The 17,801-nt window shown below is 42.3% G+C and overlaps 1 protein-coding gene across 11 annotated transcripts in view; it reads left to right on the top strand.

The window, feature by feature from the left end:
* LRRIQ3 (leucine rich repeats and IQ motif containing 3) overlaps positions 1-17,801 on the top strand; it is a 54,449-nt gene that overhangs the window by 22,624 nt on the left and 14,024 nt on the right. For all 11 annotated transcript variants that reach the window (XR_014157659.1, XM_081866546.1, XM_081866550.1 and 8 more), the window contains exons 5-6: positions 2,711-2,864; positions 8,124-8,259. Coding sequence is in view for 10 of the 11 variants with exons in the window: in XM_081866546.1 (XP_081722672.1) it covers positions 2,711-2,864; positions 8,124-8,259 (290 nt within the window). In the remaining variant the exon portion in view is untranslated. The remainder of the gene's footprint in view (positions 1-2,710; positions 2,865-8,123; positions 8,260-17,801) is intronic.

Genomic DNA, 17,801 nt, shown 5'->3' with positions numbered 1-17,801 from the left:
CAGAGGACTCCTTAGAAGATGTATAGCTGTTAGATTATTAAGACCCTGTCAGGGGTCTTCTCTAAGTAAAAGTTGCTGATACTACTCGCTAGCCCTTGGGCTAAGGTTAAATAAATAAGTGATGGAAAAGGACATTTGAAAATTGACTCTCAGTACACTGTGATATCCATCAGAATAAGTTCAGGCATCATCTCAAGTTACTCAATTCTATATCAACTAGCTAAGAATGAAGTTGAGAGCTATAATAAATAACAACACATAGTATTTAGAGTGTTCAAAACACTTCACACACTTTTCAGCAGCCCTGTAAATTGTTGTCTATATATTATTGTTCCCATATTGAAGGCTGGAGGAGAAGTGAATCTCAAAGGTTTGAACATTGATTTAACTGGCTAACATAAAAATGTAGATCCAGTTACAGATAGGTAGCCGTGTTGGTCTGCCATAGTCAAAACAAAACAAATTCCTTCCAGTAGCACCTTAAAGACCAACTAAGTCAGTTCTTGGTATGAGCTTTCGTGTGCATGCACACTTCTTCAGATATCTGAAGAAGTGTGCATGCACACTTTCGTGTGAGCTTTCGTGTGCATGCACACTTCTTCAGATATCTGAAGAAGTGTGCATGCACACGAAAGCTCATACCAAGAACTGACTTAGTTGGTCTTTAAGGTGCTACTGGAAGGAATTTGTTTTGTTTTGATAAAAATGTAGAGTTTGGATTGGATGCAGGACTTATAAAAGTCATTTGCAAAAGAACTTGCATGTGTACTTGCTTTTTCAGAATTTTATGCACAAGCTTCTTAGTATTCTAGAAAGAAAATGCTAAGAAGGGGCTACAAAGACTTAATATTTTTTCAGGAAGAGATTAAGTCTTCTTAATGCCTAAACACATCATAGCATAGTTGCATTCTGCTAATAGATGTTCAGAGCATACACCTTACATATTTCTCCTTCATGCTTATGCATTTTACAGGTTATTAATAGCCTCTAGTATATAATACTAAAAATGTCAGTGCCTCTCCAATGTCTTCAAAATAATTTCATTATTATGTTAATATGAAGCCCTCTGTGGATAATGTTTTGTCAATCTTTTTTATAAGGGACTGTATGTTACATTATAAAAATTATATGCTTAACTCTTTCTAGTTGTTAAGTAATTACCTTGACCAGCTCCATGAACTTTGAAGATCATTTTCAAATTGTTTTCCCTAAGATTTACCCCCATTTATGTTTTAAAACCATGGAGTTGGAAGGGACCATAAGGGTCTTCTAGTCCAACCCCATGCAATGCAGGAATCTTTTGCCCAACACAGGGCTTGAACCCATGAACTTGGGTTAGGGTCACCATGTGTTCAGAATTTCCCAGACATAGAGGAGATTCGGCCATCGGAAATAGTGCCCGGGCAGAAATCACTTAAATGTCCGGGAGGAAAGCTCAACAACTTTGAGCAGAACTGAAAAAAGCTCAAGAACTTTGCTCCTACCCCCACCAGGCAATCGTACTTGACTTTAAGAGTCTCATGCTCCACCGATTGAGCTGCCCCACAGGCACCAAGACTTCATAAGTTTCTGAGTCACTCTGTAGCCTTCTCTGTCCGGAAAATGCATGGCCATCTTTTTTCTCTCTGATAAAGTGAAACCAATCTGACTGGCAAAATGTCCAGCTTTGAGCTTGAGAGGCGATGTGTGTAGAGATATGTAGGGACCTTTCATTTTGATTGACATTCCTAGCGTTAATCACAGCGAATTATTTTCCCAGGGTACTCCAATCACAGTTAGAACTGATGTTTTCATTGTCACATAGTATGCTTAGGAGAGAACAGCAGCATTTTTTAAATTCAGCCTGCAATTCAGTGCACACTTTCTTGAGAATAAGACCCATTGAATTTAGTGAGACTGACTTTAGAGTAAACATGCATAAGACTGCACTCTTATTCTCTCTGATCATAGTAAAATGTGCTTTGCTGAGATATGTTTGAAAATATACATCCCATTCCTTCTTTAAAACTGCATAGTCCAATCCATAGATCTTCAGGCATAATCCTAATTGTAGTCTCCTCCTTCTTCATACCACTAAATGCATGTTTGAAGAAGGTGACAGGCTCCATCTCCTTTCCTTTCACAAGCAAGTAGCATTCAGCTATCATAACTTGGTACAGCAGTATTTTGTGCTCTTGTGAGTCATGTGTACTCTCATAGCCTGTTTCCTGATGGAGAAAACCCACATTAAATTTAAGCTAAGCTTGAATACAGTGATCCTTTCAGCTTTTCTTTAATTTTAACAACTAACCACACTTTTCCTATTCTTTTTTTCAGCATCTCTACAGGGCTTTATCAGAGATTTTGTTCACATATATCACATGTATCTGTGACATGTTTCAGCAAATTCAGTAATATACATATAGTGACAGAGATTGCAATCCTATCCACACCTACCTGGGAGAAATCCCCATTAAAGATTGTGGGGGCATACTTCCAATACTGGGAAGATGAATGAGATGATGAAATTAAAATTAAGGAATTTGATCTCAGTGTTCTGTCAGTCACATTTTGATGCAACGTACACTGTTTATTTGTCAACAGCATGAATAATGCTTTGGAAAATACTTAAAAATAATTAAGGCACAATAAGAGCTGTGTTTATCATCACTACCTTGCTTTGAGTTTTCACCTCCTTAAAATAAATTTGCCAAACCTTTGTTTCTTACAGCCTGGTTCCTATGCAAGATGTTCTGCGATATAAACGTTACATGAGAGGTGGACTAAAGCTACCACCTTTAGGATCTGATAGGGATGTGAAGCAGACAGCTTTGACTAAGATGGAACAGCGTGCGGAGGTCAAAACGCATGCCCCTGGAATCCTAGTAAGTGTGCTATTTATATATTAATTTGGAAGCTAGGGTTGTGCATCAGATTTCTCTGAGGCAAACTGGGCATATTCGGCAGGATTTAGGTGTTGCCTGAGTTGGATTGAGATAGTTATGGATCGCTGCAGGTCAGGTTGGGTGGCCCAGAGTGCTCCAGGACTGTTAGGTATCAAGCAGAAAGGAGAGGCAGGCATCATGTTGGAAAACCCTATTGAAAGGCTGAGACATACTTGGCCAAAAACTGCATCATCCCAGGAGACAGTAGGAGCCCAATGATGCCCCTTGCCTGAAGCACTATCCTGCAGGATTATTGTGGAGGCATCAATCTTGCTGCTGAAGGAAAGCCACTTGCAAAACAGCAACCCACAGACTTGCACCCCCTTAGTTGTGAGTGGGGAGAAGGAGAGGCAATGCCTCCTTCCCTCATGCTCCCTGCCTGCTGTATGTTTAATTGGGGTTTTAAACAATTAATTAAGCATTATCCCCCCCCCCCGAACTAATTTGGAACCAGATCCAGGCTGGGCAGATGGTGCCCAGCTTGGCCTGGTGTGGGTTGGCCTGACCGACACCCTTTTCCTTCTCCATCAGGGCCATGAGTTGCATACAGCTCTGTCAAAAACTATAGGAGAGAATCTGTATTTTACATTTAGCAGCAAGAATCATTCTGTGGATCCAAGGAAAATCAGTAGAACCCTGGGAAATTTGTCCATATTTGATTATAAGGAATTTATGCTTGTAAATTCTGTACACTTTGTACAGATCTATTAGAAGTGTGCTCCGAATGACACTTTTTGGGCAACATTGTATCTGGTATATGTTATTTTTACCAGTACAGAAGCAAGGCAGTGGGAACCCTGGAAGATTCAAATTAAGTACAGTGGTACCTCTGGTTGCGAACGGGATCCGTTCCGGAATCCGGTTCGCAACATGAAAAGAACGCAACCCACAGCGGCGCATCTGCGCACGCTGGTTGCGATTCGCCGCTTCTGTGCATGTGCGTGACATCATTTTGCGTGTCTGTGCATGCGCAAGCAGCGAAACCGGAAGTAACCCTTTCCGGTACTTCCGGGTCACTGCGGGACGTAACCTTAAAGAACGTAACATGAAGCGGACGTAACATGAGGTATTACTGTACAAATTTCACCATGACAATGGGATCCCAATAATGACCTCAGAAAGCAGTTTTGAAGGGTAACCAGTTTGACAGCATCTTCCCAATCCCACACTTCTGCACCATATACCGCTTGTGGGATTACCTTTCCCCCAAAAATCTTAAGTGCAGGGGGTACCAAGTTACCACCTCAGTAGCGAGTAAAGGTAAATATGGCTATGATTACTTGTAGGGTTGAGAGCCTTATGGAATCCAAATGCCCTGACCAGGTATAGTTCTGATTGAACTGAATTCTCAGACACTTACAATTCTTAATCTGTTCTATATTTATACAGTCTATTTCCACTTATGTAGGTGTGAACTTTTAGCAGACAAACCATCTTAGTTTCAGCATGACTCAAGCTAAGGAATTCCTTTTCACAAAATAATTCAAGGTCTCTGATAAAATGTCTCATAAAGCTTGTGGCTAAGAATTGTAAGAGAAAAGTGCTGAGGCCCTTGAAGATCTGGGGTAATATTATTTATATGAAAATTGAAGGGGGAAAAGTGAGGGAGGCTAGCAGATATCCCTGTCTTGCATCCCTTGAAGTTGGAATCACCTTGTTGAGGTCACCATTAAAGCCAGCTCACCAATCTGAAAATAAAGAGTTTTAATTAATTAATTAATTCTTTGGTGTAAGGAAATATACATTTATATCTAATCCTATATACTTGATCATTTCATGTTTTTCAGATATGATTAAATTGATGGTCTGTGAACTGCAGTTTGCTTAGTAGTCATTAGGACTCAGTGAAAAAATATACTGTATTTAAATTATTTATTTTTTAAAAAATAGACAAAATGAGAGTTTTGAACTACCAGATGCAATCATACAAAGTCGATTAAAAAAAAAGCATATACAGGCGTTTTATATTATTTTCTTAAGTCTTAATTCCTTCCTTTTATTTGCTTTTTCAAAACAAATACTAGCAGTCTGTTTGGAGAAACTAGCAGAACGAATTTCAACATTGATATGTCTAAATTACATCCGAAAAATAAGAGCAAATATTATTAAAGCAATGTGGCTGCAATCTGTGTTAGAGTGGATGTAACAAAAGAAAATGGCTTGTTCCATCGCTAGGAATTGCAATGATATATTTTAAATTGACATGAAATGGTTTCTGATAGGGTGGGCAACATCTGCTTCCACTTTGTGTGATGGTGGCCTGTGGCTCCAATATGCAGCCATCATTGCGTGAGCATACAATTCAGAAGTATGCCTCTCCATAACTCTGTTAGGAATTTGCTCTCCATGCTCCCCCCCCCCCCGTCTTTCCTTAAGCACTAAGCTACTGAGGAAGACAGTTTCTTCTTATTAAAAGCTTGCCCTAGTAGAAATCTCACAATCAAATTTGCACAGTTGTGTCATGGGGTGCTGCAGGGTGGTATTCTATCTTCCAATGTTTAACACCTACTTAAAGTCATTCATTAGGGAATTTTGGGGCCAGGTGTCACCACACTCATCTCTATTTCTGTATAACATCTGGATTAGGAGAGACTGTGCAGGCCCTGGACTGGGTCTGGATGCAGAGGTGGGCTGGATGAGGAGAAATAAGCTGATTTGAATCCTTGGGATCTTTGGGTGAGATTCTTGTGTCAGAGAAATTGATCAGTCGCCTGTTCTGAATGGGTTTCCACTTCCTCTGAAGGAGCTAGTTCAGAACTTTAGGGTGGTCCTTTATCCAGATTTGTCACTAGCCTTGGAGGCTAGAAGTTGCTTTTACAGGCTTCAGCTGGTAAGACAAATGCCAACATTATTGGACCAGGTTAGCTTGACCACGGTGACGCGGGTGGCGCTGTGGGTAAAACCTCAGTGCCTAGGACTTGCCGATCGTATGGTCGGCGGTTCGAATCCCCGCGGCGGGGTGAGCTCCTGTCGTTCGGTCCCAGCTCCTGCCCACCTAGCAGTTCGAAAGCACTCTTAAGTGCAAGTAGATAAATAGGTACCGCTGTATAGCGGGAAGGTAAACGGTGTTTCCGTGTGCTGCGCTGGTGCTGGCTTGCCAGAGCAGCTTCGTCACGCTGGCCACGTGACCCGGAAGTGTCTTCGGATGGTGCCGGCTCACGGCCTCTAGAGCGAGATGAGTACGCAACCCTAGAGTCGGACACAACTGGCCCGTACGGGCAGGGGTACCTTTACCTTACCTAGCTTGACCACAGATGCTTCGGACTACAACTCACATCATCCTTAACTATTGGCTATACTGGCTGGGGCTGATGGGACTTGTAGTCCACAACACATGGTGGGCACCAGGGTACAGGTGTTTTGTTTTTGCAGCTATGCCTTGTTAAATTCTGGGTCTGCCTTTCTAATGTTTCATGAAGTTTCCATTCTGTGGAGTATTTGTAGATTTTAAAAACCACCTTGCTTGTGCTCATGGATTTGTCTCACTGGATTGAGACAAAACATTTCTTATGAATTTAACTTTCATAGGTATAACCAAATCCTCTCAATAGTCTAGGACCGGCACATTGTATTTGGTCATATAAGTAATGTAGAAATACTGACATTTGACAGCCCTTTTACATATTTCATAGTAGGTGAATGCAAGTTGAATTCCAGTAAATATCCGTGCAGTACATAATAGCTGCAAGAGTCTGCATTAGCTCAAATAATATTAAATACAATAGTCCTTCAGATATTAAAGGCTTCCCTAAACAGGGCTGCCTTCAGATGTCTCCTAAAAGTCTGACCGTTGTTTTTTCCTTTGACATCTGGTGGGAGGGTGTTCCACAGGGCGGGCGCCACTACCAAGAAGGCCCTCTGCCTGGTTCCCTGTAACTTCACTTCTCACAGTGAGGGAACCGTCAGAAGGCCCTCAGTGCTGGACCTCAGTGTCCGGACAGAACGATGGGGGTGGAGACGCTCCTTCAGGTATACTGGACCAAAGCCGTTTAGGGCTTTAAAGGTCAGCACCAACACTTTGAAATGTGCTTGGAAACGTACCGGGAGCCAATGTTGGTCCTTGAAGACCGATGGTCTCGGCACCGCTCCCTGTCAATAAGTCTAGCTGCCGCATTCTGGATTAGTTGTAGTTGCCGGGTCACCTTCAAAGGTAGCCCCACGTAGATCGCATTGCAGTAGTCCAAGCGAGAGATAACTAGAACATTCACTACTCTGGCGTGACAGTCTGTGGGCAGGTAGGGTCTCATCCTGCGTACCAGATGGAGCTGGTAAACAGCTGCCCTGGACACAGAATTGACCTGCACCTCCATGGACAGCTGTGAGTCCAAAATGACTCCCAGGCTGCGCACCTGGTCCTTCAGGGGGAAAGTTACCCCATTCAGAACCAGGGAGTCCTCCACACCTGCCCACCTCTTGTCCCCCAAAAACAGTACATATGTCTCGTCAGGATTCAACCCCAGTCTGTTAGCCACCATCCATCCTCCAACTGCCTCCAGACACTCACTCAGGACCTTCACTGCCTTCACTGGTTCTGATTTGAAAGAGGTAGAGCTGGGTGTCATCTGCATACTGATGAACACCCAGCCCAAACCCCCTGATGATCTCTCCCAGCAGCTTCATGTAGATGTTGAAAAGCATGGGGGTGAGGATGGAACCCTGAGGCACCTCATTTCCCCCCCCCCCACCTTCTGAACACGGATCTGGGTTTAACTAGAGCTCACTTGCGCCTATGTGCTCATAAGCAGAGGACTTCAGTTTAGTCACCACTGTAGTCATTTAAAAATGCCCCAAGAATAGCATATGATTCTGCTCAAACTGAGAAGTTTCTTTGTTTGTTTGCACAGATAAAGCTAAGGTGCCCTTGCCAGCTACAAGCTGCAGAGAAATGCATCTTGGTGTAACAGATGATGAGTGAAAGGGTTGTTTAGTTTAAAAGCTGGGATTTATTCAAGGAGCATAGAGATGTGAGGTTGGAACAAGTATGCACTCATCCATGCAAACAGTGATGTTGCCTAGAGAGACAAATAATTTCTGAAGGAAGGGTAGAAAAGAAGAATTAGCATTTTTTTTACCGCATCATTAAATGGATAGCAATAAAGTTAGTAAAAAATATATAGCCAAATGAGTGTTGCTGATGGGAAGACTTTTGGAATATTGCTATAGCAGTATCTCTGACAGATGAAATGTTGATTTTAACAGATTAAAGAAGTGAAAGATCTTAAGGAGCTTCATTTATATTTGAGAAGATTAAAATATCCCATTATCTCGACCTTACTCAGATTGGAAGAAAAGAAAAAAATGAAAGAAAAGAAATCCAAAAGGTCACCAAAGAAGGGTTAGTAACTTACGTATTTTTTATAGCATGTGAAGGAAGGATATTTTAGGAGATGGTTATGACATTTCTGTACTGCATACAGACCTATGGATATCCTTACACTTTGATTTCTGACTATTATATTTAGTATTTATCTACTTACATCTCAAAATGTACTTACTTGATTTTAGCGCTGATCTGTTCATGCTATTAGTGTTTCATCTTTCAATGTTATGGACAAATATTTACACAGTATGTTTTCCCCCCATTTTGTAGTCAGGAAGCAAGTCTGTGGGCAAGTTTGCAATGCAATGACTAGAAATGTGCCATTTGATTTACAAAAATCTGCAGAATCTGTATGTGTGTGTCAGCCCTCTCTGCAGTATTCAGGGAGGGATTGTTAACACATGGGTGCATTTCCTTAATAAAATGACAAGGACCTCTGCTAATTTCTTGAAAGTCGGCTTTGACATTGACGTATGAGACTGAAAACGTTTATTCATCCGTCATTGTCAGTGTCATTCACGTGGTGTCCGGTTATTAACTATGTATGTCTTAGAGTTCCTCATTTGGAATATATTTTGCACAACTCTATAGACTACAGGCCTCTGACGAAATGTTTGCAAGGTGTTGGGCATCTAGTCTGTACACAGAAACGTGTGATTATCTGCAGCACTGACTAGGGAGCACATGGTATTCCACACATAGCTAACATGATAAGACTATTGTCTAGGACCATTCCTATCTGGTGTGAATGTGCTGTGTAATCTCAGAGCGATTCTAAGCTCTTATCATTACCCTCTTGATCACAGCTATAAATTGGTGGCCATTTTTCTGCATTTGTTTGTTTCTTTGAAAGCATCCATCGACAGTGTTGTGGCAGGTAGTGTAATGCTGGTCCTCAAATGGTTTTTTCCCCCATCCTCCTCCCTTGCAAGCATACTGTGGACATAGAAGCATTGCAGTTTTACAAATAGCACCCAACTAAACTGAAATGTGCCTTACTTTGATTCAGAATGGGTCACAGTTTCTTCTCTGATGGTAGAAAAGTTGTGTGATCTCTACCACACAACTTCTTTCCCCATCATCCTCCATTGCAAAGAATAAGTGGTCACTGACACATTGCAGTTTTATTATACATAGCAAAAAACAGAGCTTTAGTCCTATGCTCGCTGTCATGAGTGTTTGCACAGTTAAGTCATACCTCTTCAGTAGTGAACAGAGACCAAGATCTCTGCTTGTTTGGCAATGCTTTCTTAGTCTTGTTTTAAAAAACAGCCACATGTAAAGTGAGTGGATTACTGGAAACTCAGATTTTGTAGGCATGAAAGTGGCATTGTTGAAGCCACTGGAGTTGTTAGTTAGCTTTTACTGAAAACAGGGAGGGACCAAGAATAAAATAGCTTTGGGGTCCTTGCCATGAGTAAAATGCAAGTCCATTTACCCTGATCTGTAGGCTAAAGCTGTCTCAACATATGAAAATTGAAAAACATGGGTTTTGATAAAGTGAAATATGTTTGATTATGTTTTTGTTTTAAAAACCAGCTATGGAAAGTTGTCATTCTCAAGATTTCAGAACATTTTTGCCAGGATACTGGGTCCTCTTGAGGCCTTCAGACCACCGTGTGCTGGCCATCTCAGATTTAATGGATTCAGCAAATTTGAGTAGACAAAAATGCCATTAGTATTATATAGAACCATTCCTACATAGCTGTTTTCATTTATTTTTATTAACATTTCAGTGCATAAAGATTTTTACTGATGTGCAATGTGGGTTTCATTATTAATCTTTTATGTTGTGTTAATGAAGAGGAAATTCTATGCATACAAATGTGCTTAAGTACTCTGCTTAGCAGTGTCTGACTGTAGTGGTTGAAGGATTTCTGGGTCATGGGGAGAAGTTATAGTTACATTTTCAGATTCATTGACACTGATTTTCATTATTTTTAACGACACCTTCTCAAGTCACCTTCTGAAAGCATATATTGTGTGGTTCATCGTGGCATGTCAAAACACTGTATTGTGACAATCCTCCAAGAATCACTCAATAAAGTAGCTAAAAACATAACTGTTGCCAACACTGTCTAGCAAGGGCATTGGTATTTCTAATTGCGTTAATTTTGGTGACATTTCAGGGGGGCTTTTTATTTTCTTATAGATTGGTTTATGACACCTTTCCTACTCGCATAAGAATTCTTTCTACTTCCCTCAATAACTTTGATGATCCCCAATGGAGTGGCTTATCTTTAACAGTGTTTTCGTTATCTGCCACACTGCATTTCTACTGGCAAGTTTTAGATAATGGCCTGTTTAAATTTAACATCTCATATCCTTTTCTTGTGAGAAATATTCCAGTTTGATTCGGTTACCTTGGTGAGCTGTTTCGACTTAAATTTATTTAAACCTAAGAGAACATGGTATGGAACATCAGTGAGCTTGCAGTCTAAAGTCAGGCTAGTGTAGCTGACAGGAGGTGGTATGAAAAAAGGAAAGTTGTGTTGCTTCTGGAAAGGTACGGTTCAGGAAGAATGTTTTGAAGAAGGATTTGAAGCCATTCTGAGTGTCGTTTGACAGAGGTATAGATCGTTCCAGTTGCAGAGAATGGCACAGAAATGGCACAGAAACATAAAATGGAAGCAGGTCGTTAACAAAGGCCAATAGCAGATCAGTTCATGTGAAAAGAGGGAATTGGGGAAACATTGATACTGTTCGATACAGAGACAAGATGAAGGTTGTGTAAGTTAAAAACATTATCAGCAAGATATTGTGTGAGTGGCAGAAAATGACTTGGAGCCAGCAATGCCAGATAGTTGTGACTTGGAAATAAGTGAACATGGTTCTTCTTCTGGTGTTCTACACAAGTCAGACCCATCTCACAGGTCACTTGTGAGAGAATTGATATCTGGAGTGATATGCACAATAATAGAAGCACTGCATGCTTCCAGGTTTTGTGAATTTTCTTGCCTGTAGTTGCTGTTCTCACCTTGGGATTTAATTTTTAAAAACCCTGACCTATTGACAATGATTTATTCTAATTCCCATTTTATTCCTTGATTTCAATGAGAAATTATTATTATTTTGCTAAAATTATTCTGCTAAAAACCTCACAGTTCTAAGACATAGCATATACATATTTATATGTATTGCATTTACAATATTATATGCATATTACATGCACATACAGTCCCACTTTTTTAAACTAACAGACACATAAACATTTTATACAAGTTCATGCATTGTATGTATTAATATTTATAAAATCATGCTGTGGATTGGCCTGAATATAAGCCGCACCTGCAAATAAGCCACACCTTTAAAATTTGGCTGCTTGGGGGAGGATTGGAATCCGCAGATGAGACAGGCGCCGTTGCCACGCACTCCTGGGCTGCTTCCTGGTGGAGTGGGGGGAGCCACACCGCTCTGCTGGCGGTGTAAGGTCATGAATATAAGCCACACTTTGACTTTCTACAATCGGAATTGGGGGGGAAAGTGTGGCTTATATTCTGGCCAGTACGGTAGTATAGCATGGGAACTGATGCTTTTATTTGTTAAAAATATTGTGTGTATAATTTTGAACGCGCGCACACATGCATATATATATTCACAAGCAACTTGGTGCTCAGCACAAAAGGGGATCTGATGTGGGGAAAGCTTGATTGGGTCAGAACCACCAAATTCCAACCGCTTCCTCTCCATCTCTGATGTTGTTTCTTGCCTGCTCCTCACAATGACTTTGCAGCTTCCTGAGCTGGGAAGAAGTGGCAGCAGCTTTTCGCTCACCAGAAAATGCATGCTTTGCCATTGGCATTTCAAATTTGTCATGTCGGCTGGTATCCACTAGCCTAGAAATCGGTGAAGACACTGCCTTCTAGTTGTGTGTCACAGAAGCTAGAACCATCTCAGAGGTCACCAGTAAAAAGATTCATATCTAGTGTGCTATGCGCAATAGACTTAATGTCATGTGCTTCAGCATTGTTATTCACCAGCAGAGATGACATTATTCACTGACCTGCACTTTCTTATACCTTCCTACTCATCATTAGGCTAGCCTAACCTGCAGAAGCCTTTTATCTTGGGAACACGGGAAAATGGGATCTAAAACTTCTTCTGGAGTACTTTCAGTTAAATGGCATAATGCTATGGGCTTCCTTGATATTGCACTATGCTTGATTTAGATTGTTTCCTAATGGGTTATCCATTTCAGTATAGCATATGCTTATAGAAAAGTACCTTCATTAATTACAAGACACTTCTGGGGAAACAATAGATTTGTAACTCTCCCGCTCCCTTCACAAACTTGTTTATTAATGTATTAATTTAAGCTGGTTAGCATTTGCATGTCAGTTTCCCCCAGTCATTTTAAATTTGATTATGAATGATTGGGTGCAAAGACATAGGTAGGTGAATCGACAGGAAACCAGATGTGACCAACCAAATAATAAATTGCTTGCTTTTGATAAGGGCCAAGATCCAAAGAGTTATCCACCCAGTTCCCTAAACTCAAAAGAGGCTTGGCCTTATGCACATTCTTAAATTGGAGCTCTTCTAAAGCGGTTCACAAATGAATCAATATCATTAATTCTGCCAGCACTATAAGTATGCTGGGAGGCCAATAGGTATGTGTTAGCTTTTCAGTCTGTTTAAATAATTTCAAGAAGCCATCCTCAGTTTTCCCCCCAGCAAGGAGGTCATGTAATAGATTGCACAATCCTTAAAGGGTTATTATAACAAATCTGGCAGGAAGAAGTGTAGAGATGTATGCCAGTGGGTTATACTGTACCACACATCTTGGATAAAAGCGGTCTTTCTGTCTCTTCCTGGCATGCTGTTCACAGTTTTACCAGAACAGACCTCGTTTTGTTAAAACAAATACCTTGTTTTCTATTTTAAAAAGCAGGTGGGTGAGACCGGAAGTGTTTTTTTGTCCTGTCCCCCCCCCCCAATGTGGTTGGATTTCAAACTCCACAGGCAGAGGAAGCAGGGTTTACAAGAGCTGCCCAATCAGCTGATTGGTAGACCCTGCAAGGATTGCTTTCAGCAGGGATTGGCTCCATTTGGGAGCTCTTGCACCAGATTTTAAAGCCGCTGATTACAAACCCTGCTTGCCAAGTAACAACTGGGAGCACACTTTAAGACTCTCAGTTGTTCCTTTTTGGCTAAATTTTGTCTTTCCCACACCTGATGTCAACATTTTGAGGGGCAGGTGAATGTGGCTCCGGGGAAACCACCTTGTGAGCCAATTTAAGAACCTTGCTGGGCCTAATAAAGCACACAGGCTGGAGGTACCCTTGCCGCAGATATAAAAAGAACAGAATGAGCAGAAATAATAAGTTACAGTTGAGAAAAGCGAAATGAAATTTAGCGCGTTCGTTTTCCTTATTTGCGTGCTTGGTCTTTGGCAGTGGTATACCAATGTAATATCAGATTTGGCTTACCATCAAGTGGAACAGTTTCCCAGACTAGCAACTTTGCAGGGGTGTTTTCAGCACAATCTGCTCCCAGTCATCCCTCCCTTATCCATTCTTGCTGTTGCCATTCCGAAACAGCCCCCTCCTTTTTCATTTTCACCCCTCTGTGTCTTTATTAGGCTGTAAATCTGTCACCTCTGTATATTGTACCTAATGTTGAATGAAAGTCTTATTTAATAGGGGGAGGGGAGAATATATCTTCTTCTGTTACTGCTTCCTCCCTCTCTTGAGCATGCAACATTCTCATGCATATTTGAACCTAGCAAATGAACAATTGAGGGATGTGGGGCAGCTACTGGCTATAATAATAACAACAACAACAACAACAACAACAACAACAATTTATTATTTATACCCTGCCAACAACAACAACAACAACAATAATAATAATTTATTATTTATACCCTGCCCATCTGGCTGGGCCTCCCCAGCCACTCTGGGCGGCTTCCATAGAAACCAAAAATACAGTAAAATATCACACGTTAAAAACTTCCCTGAACAGGGCTGCCTTAAGATGTCTTCTGAATGTCAGGTAGTTGTTTATCGCTTTGACATCTGCTGGAAGGGCGTTCCACAGGGCGGGCGCCACTACCGAGAAGGCCCTCTGCCTGGTTCCCTGTAGCTTTGCTTCTCGCAATGAGGGAACCGCCAGAAGGCCCTCGGCGCTGGACCTAAGCGTCCGGGCAGAATGATGGGGGTGGAGACGCTCCTTCAGGTATACTGGACCGAGGCCGTTTAGGGCTTTAAAGGTCAACACCAACACTTTGAATTGTGCTCGGAAACGTACTGGGAGCCAATGTAGGTCTTTCAAGACCGGTGTTATATGGTCTCGGCGGCCGCCCCCAGTCACCAGTCTAGCTGCCGCATTCAAGTCAAGTCAACCTTTTTATGAAGAAGAAGAAGAAGAAGAAGAAGAGTTTGGATTTGATATCCCGCCTTTCACTCCCCTTAAGGAGTCTCAAAGCGGCTAACATTCTCCTTTCCCTTCCTGCCCCACAACAAACACTCTGTGAGGTGAGTGGGGCTGAGAGACTTCAGAGAAGTGTGACTGGCCCAAGGTCACCCAGCAGCTGCAGGTGGAGGAGTGGAGACGCGAACCCGGTTCCCCAGATTACGAGTCCACTGCTCTTAACCACTACACCACGCTGGCTCTCTTTATTCGACCTTCAGTCAGAAGAAAAAAAAATACAAATACATTTGTCAATACACAGTTAAAACATCCAGAAAGCTTTTAGAGCTTAGCCAACACTAAAAAGGGCTATACAGATAGCCCCATACAGTCAATTATGGTCTTGCAACGCTTAAAGGCTAAAAAAAGAAATTTGGCCACCAAGAAAGGTATAGCTCTAGTGACATTATTCAGCAAGTGTAAAACCTGGTTTTCTCCGGGTAGGAAGCTAAGTTGACATAGGGGTGGGTCTATAAAATTCTGTCTAAGCTCTGCATAAGAAGGGCAAGTCAAGAGAATGTGTTCGGTGGACTCAACCACACCGATAGCACAATGACAGGTTCTCTGGGCGTATGGTACTCCCCTGTACCTTCCCCACAATATCGCAGAGTCAAGGACATTTAATCTAGCCGCTGTAAGAAGTTTGCGGTATTCCACATAGTGGATTTCTGCAAGGTAGGGGGCTGGTATGGTCCGATAAATCTGGTCCCCTAGGAACATCCCTGGTTTTACCTGGGCTATGTCCTCTTGTCTGGCAATATCACTCAGTCTCCGGGAGATCACATCTCTAGCTTGATTGGTAGATGAAGGGAACGCAGTGGATGTAGCCTACCTTGATTTCAGCAAGGCATTTGACAAGGTGCCCATGATATTCTTGTAAAGAAGCTGGTAAAATGCGGTCTTGACTATGCTACCACTCAGTGGATTTATAACTGGCTGACTGACCGAACCCAAAGGGTGCTCATCAATGGTTCCTCTTCATCCTGGAGAAGAGTGACTAGTGGGGTGCCACAGGGTTCTGTCTTGGGTCCGGTCTTATTCAACATCTTTATCAACGACTTGGATGATGGACTCAAGGGCATCCTGATCAAATTTGCAGATGACACCAAACTGGGAGGGGTGGCTAACACCCCAGAGGACAGGATCACACTTCAAAACGACCTTGACAGATTAGAGAACTGGGCCAAAACAAACAAGATGAATTTTAATAGGGAGAAATGTAAAGTATTGCACTTGGGCAAAAAAAATGAGAGGCACAAATACAAGATGGGTGACACCTGGCTTGAGAGCAGTACATGTGAAAAGGATCTAGGAGTCTTGGTTGACCACAAACTTGACATGAGCCAACAGTGTGACGCGGCAGCTAAAAAAGCCAATGCAATTCTGGGCTGCATCAATAGGAGTATTGCATCTAGATCAAGGGAAGTAATAGTACCACTGTGTTCTGCTCTGGTCAGACCTCACCTGGAGTACTGTGTCCAGTTCTGGGCACCACAGTTCAAGAAGGACACTGACAAACTGGAACGTGTCCAGAGGAGGGCAACCAAAATGGTCAAAGGCCTGGAAACGATGCCTTATGAAGAACGGCTAAGGGAGCTGGGCATGTTTAGCCTGGAGAAGAGGAGGTTAAGGGGTGATATGATAGCCATGTTCAAATATATAAAAGGATGTCACATAGAGGAGGGAGAAAGGTTGTTTTCTGCTGCTCCAGAGAAGCGGACACGGAGCAATGGCTCCAAACTACAAGAAAGAAGATTCCACCTAAACATTAGGAAGAACTTCCTGACAGTAAGAGCTGTTCGACAGTGGAATTTGCTGCCAAGGAGTGTGGTGGAGTCTCCTTCTTTGGAGTTCTTTAAGCAGAGGCTTGACAGCCATATGTCAGGAGTGCTCTAATGGTGTTTCCTGCTTGGCAGGGGGTTGGACTCGATGGCCCTTGTGGTCTCTTCCAACTCTATGATTCTATGATTCTATGATTCTATGTACGTCATAGACTCAAAGTAAAGGTGAGACAATCCGCAGGATTGAACCTCATTAATGACCTCCCTTTCCCACGATGATTGGAAATCATCCCTCAATATCAAGGGGGCAATACCCACTGGTTTAAAACAGAGCTTGAGCCATAGCCAGAGCTTCGTCTTCAAGGCCACGTACCGTAGAGCTTGCCAGCCGACCTCTAATCTCATGACCGCACCCGCTACCGAGGGGGGAATCCTAAGGATGGCTCTAAGGAATCGCGTTTGAATAGAATCCAGTTTCAGAAAATCCCTACGGGAGCCTAAAGAGATGCCCACCAAAAGAAGGGGGAGGATTTTCATTTGGAAGAGTCTCAAAGCTAACTTCACTGATTGAGCCTGATTCTTAGCATATAGAGATCTAATCTGGATGGCTGCTTTAGATGCATTAGTTGTTATATAGTCTCTATGGGCCAGAAAAGACCTATTTGACCGTATTACTTGTCCCAGATATTTAAAGCAGTTAACCTGCTCTAGGGGAATCCCATTCATCGATGGAGTCTAGGTCGGGCAGAGAAGACCATGATCTTGGTCTTAGCATAGTTGGGTTGGAGCTCGTGCTGAACACAGTATTCCTGTAGAGCTTGCAACATTCTCCTCAGTCCAATAGGGGATCTGGCAAGAAGTGCGGCGTCATCCGCATACAGAAGAACATTCAGAGATCGGCCTGCTAATTTGGGGGGGTGGAATGCATCATTGGCCATGTGAGTCACCAGTGAGTTAATATAAAAACTAAACAATGCTGGGGCCAGTAGACAACCCTGTCTTACCCCTCTAGTGGTGGTAACAGGGTTGGAGACTAGGCCTTTATTGTCTAGCCTGATTCTCAAAGAGGTGTTTGTATGGAGGCTGATAATCAGATGAAGGAGACGACGATCGATCTTTGTAGCAGCCAATTTTGTCCATAGCTGCTTTCTAGAGATTCGATCAAATGCCTGCTTAAAATCAATAAAAGCCACGTGAAGGACCTTTGGGGCTTTGCCGGCATACTTTTCCGCCAGGTGGTTCAAGGTTAATATTTGGTCTGTGGTAGATCTTCCAGGGCGAAAGCCCGCCTGTTCATCGGCAATGATATTGTCGTCCTCCATCCATTTCGATATTTTGTTTAACAGGTACCGCGAGTAAATCTTC

This window comes from Podarcis erhardii, assembly GCF_964252035.2.
Source record: "Podarcis erhardii genome assembly, chromosome: 6".
In the NCBI taxonomy this organism is placed as follows: Eukaryota; Metazoa; Chordata; class Lepidosauria; order Squamata; family Lacertidae; genus Podarcis; species Podarcis erhardii.
Note: the sequence above shows the minus strand (reverse complement) of the source record. Positions and strands in the feature narration are given on the sequence as shown.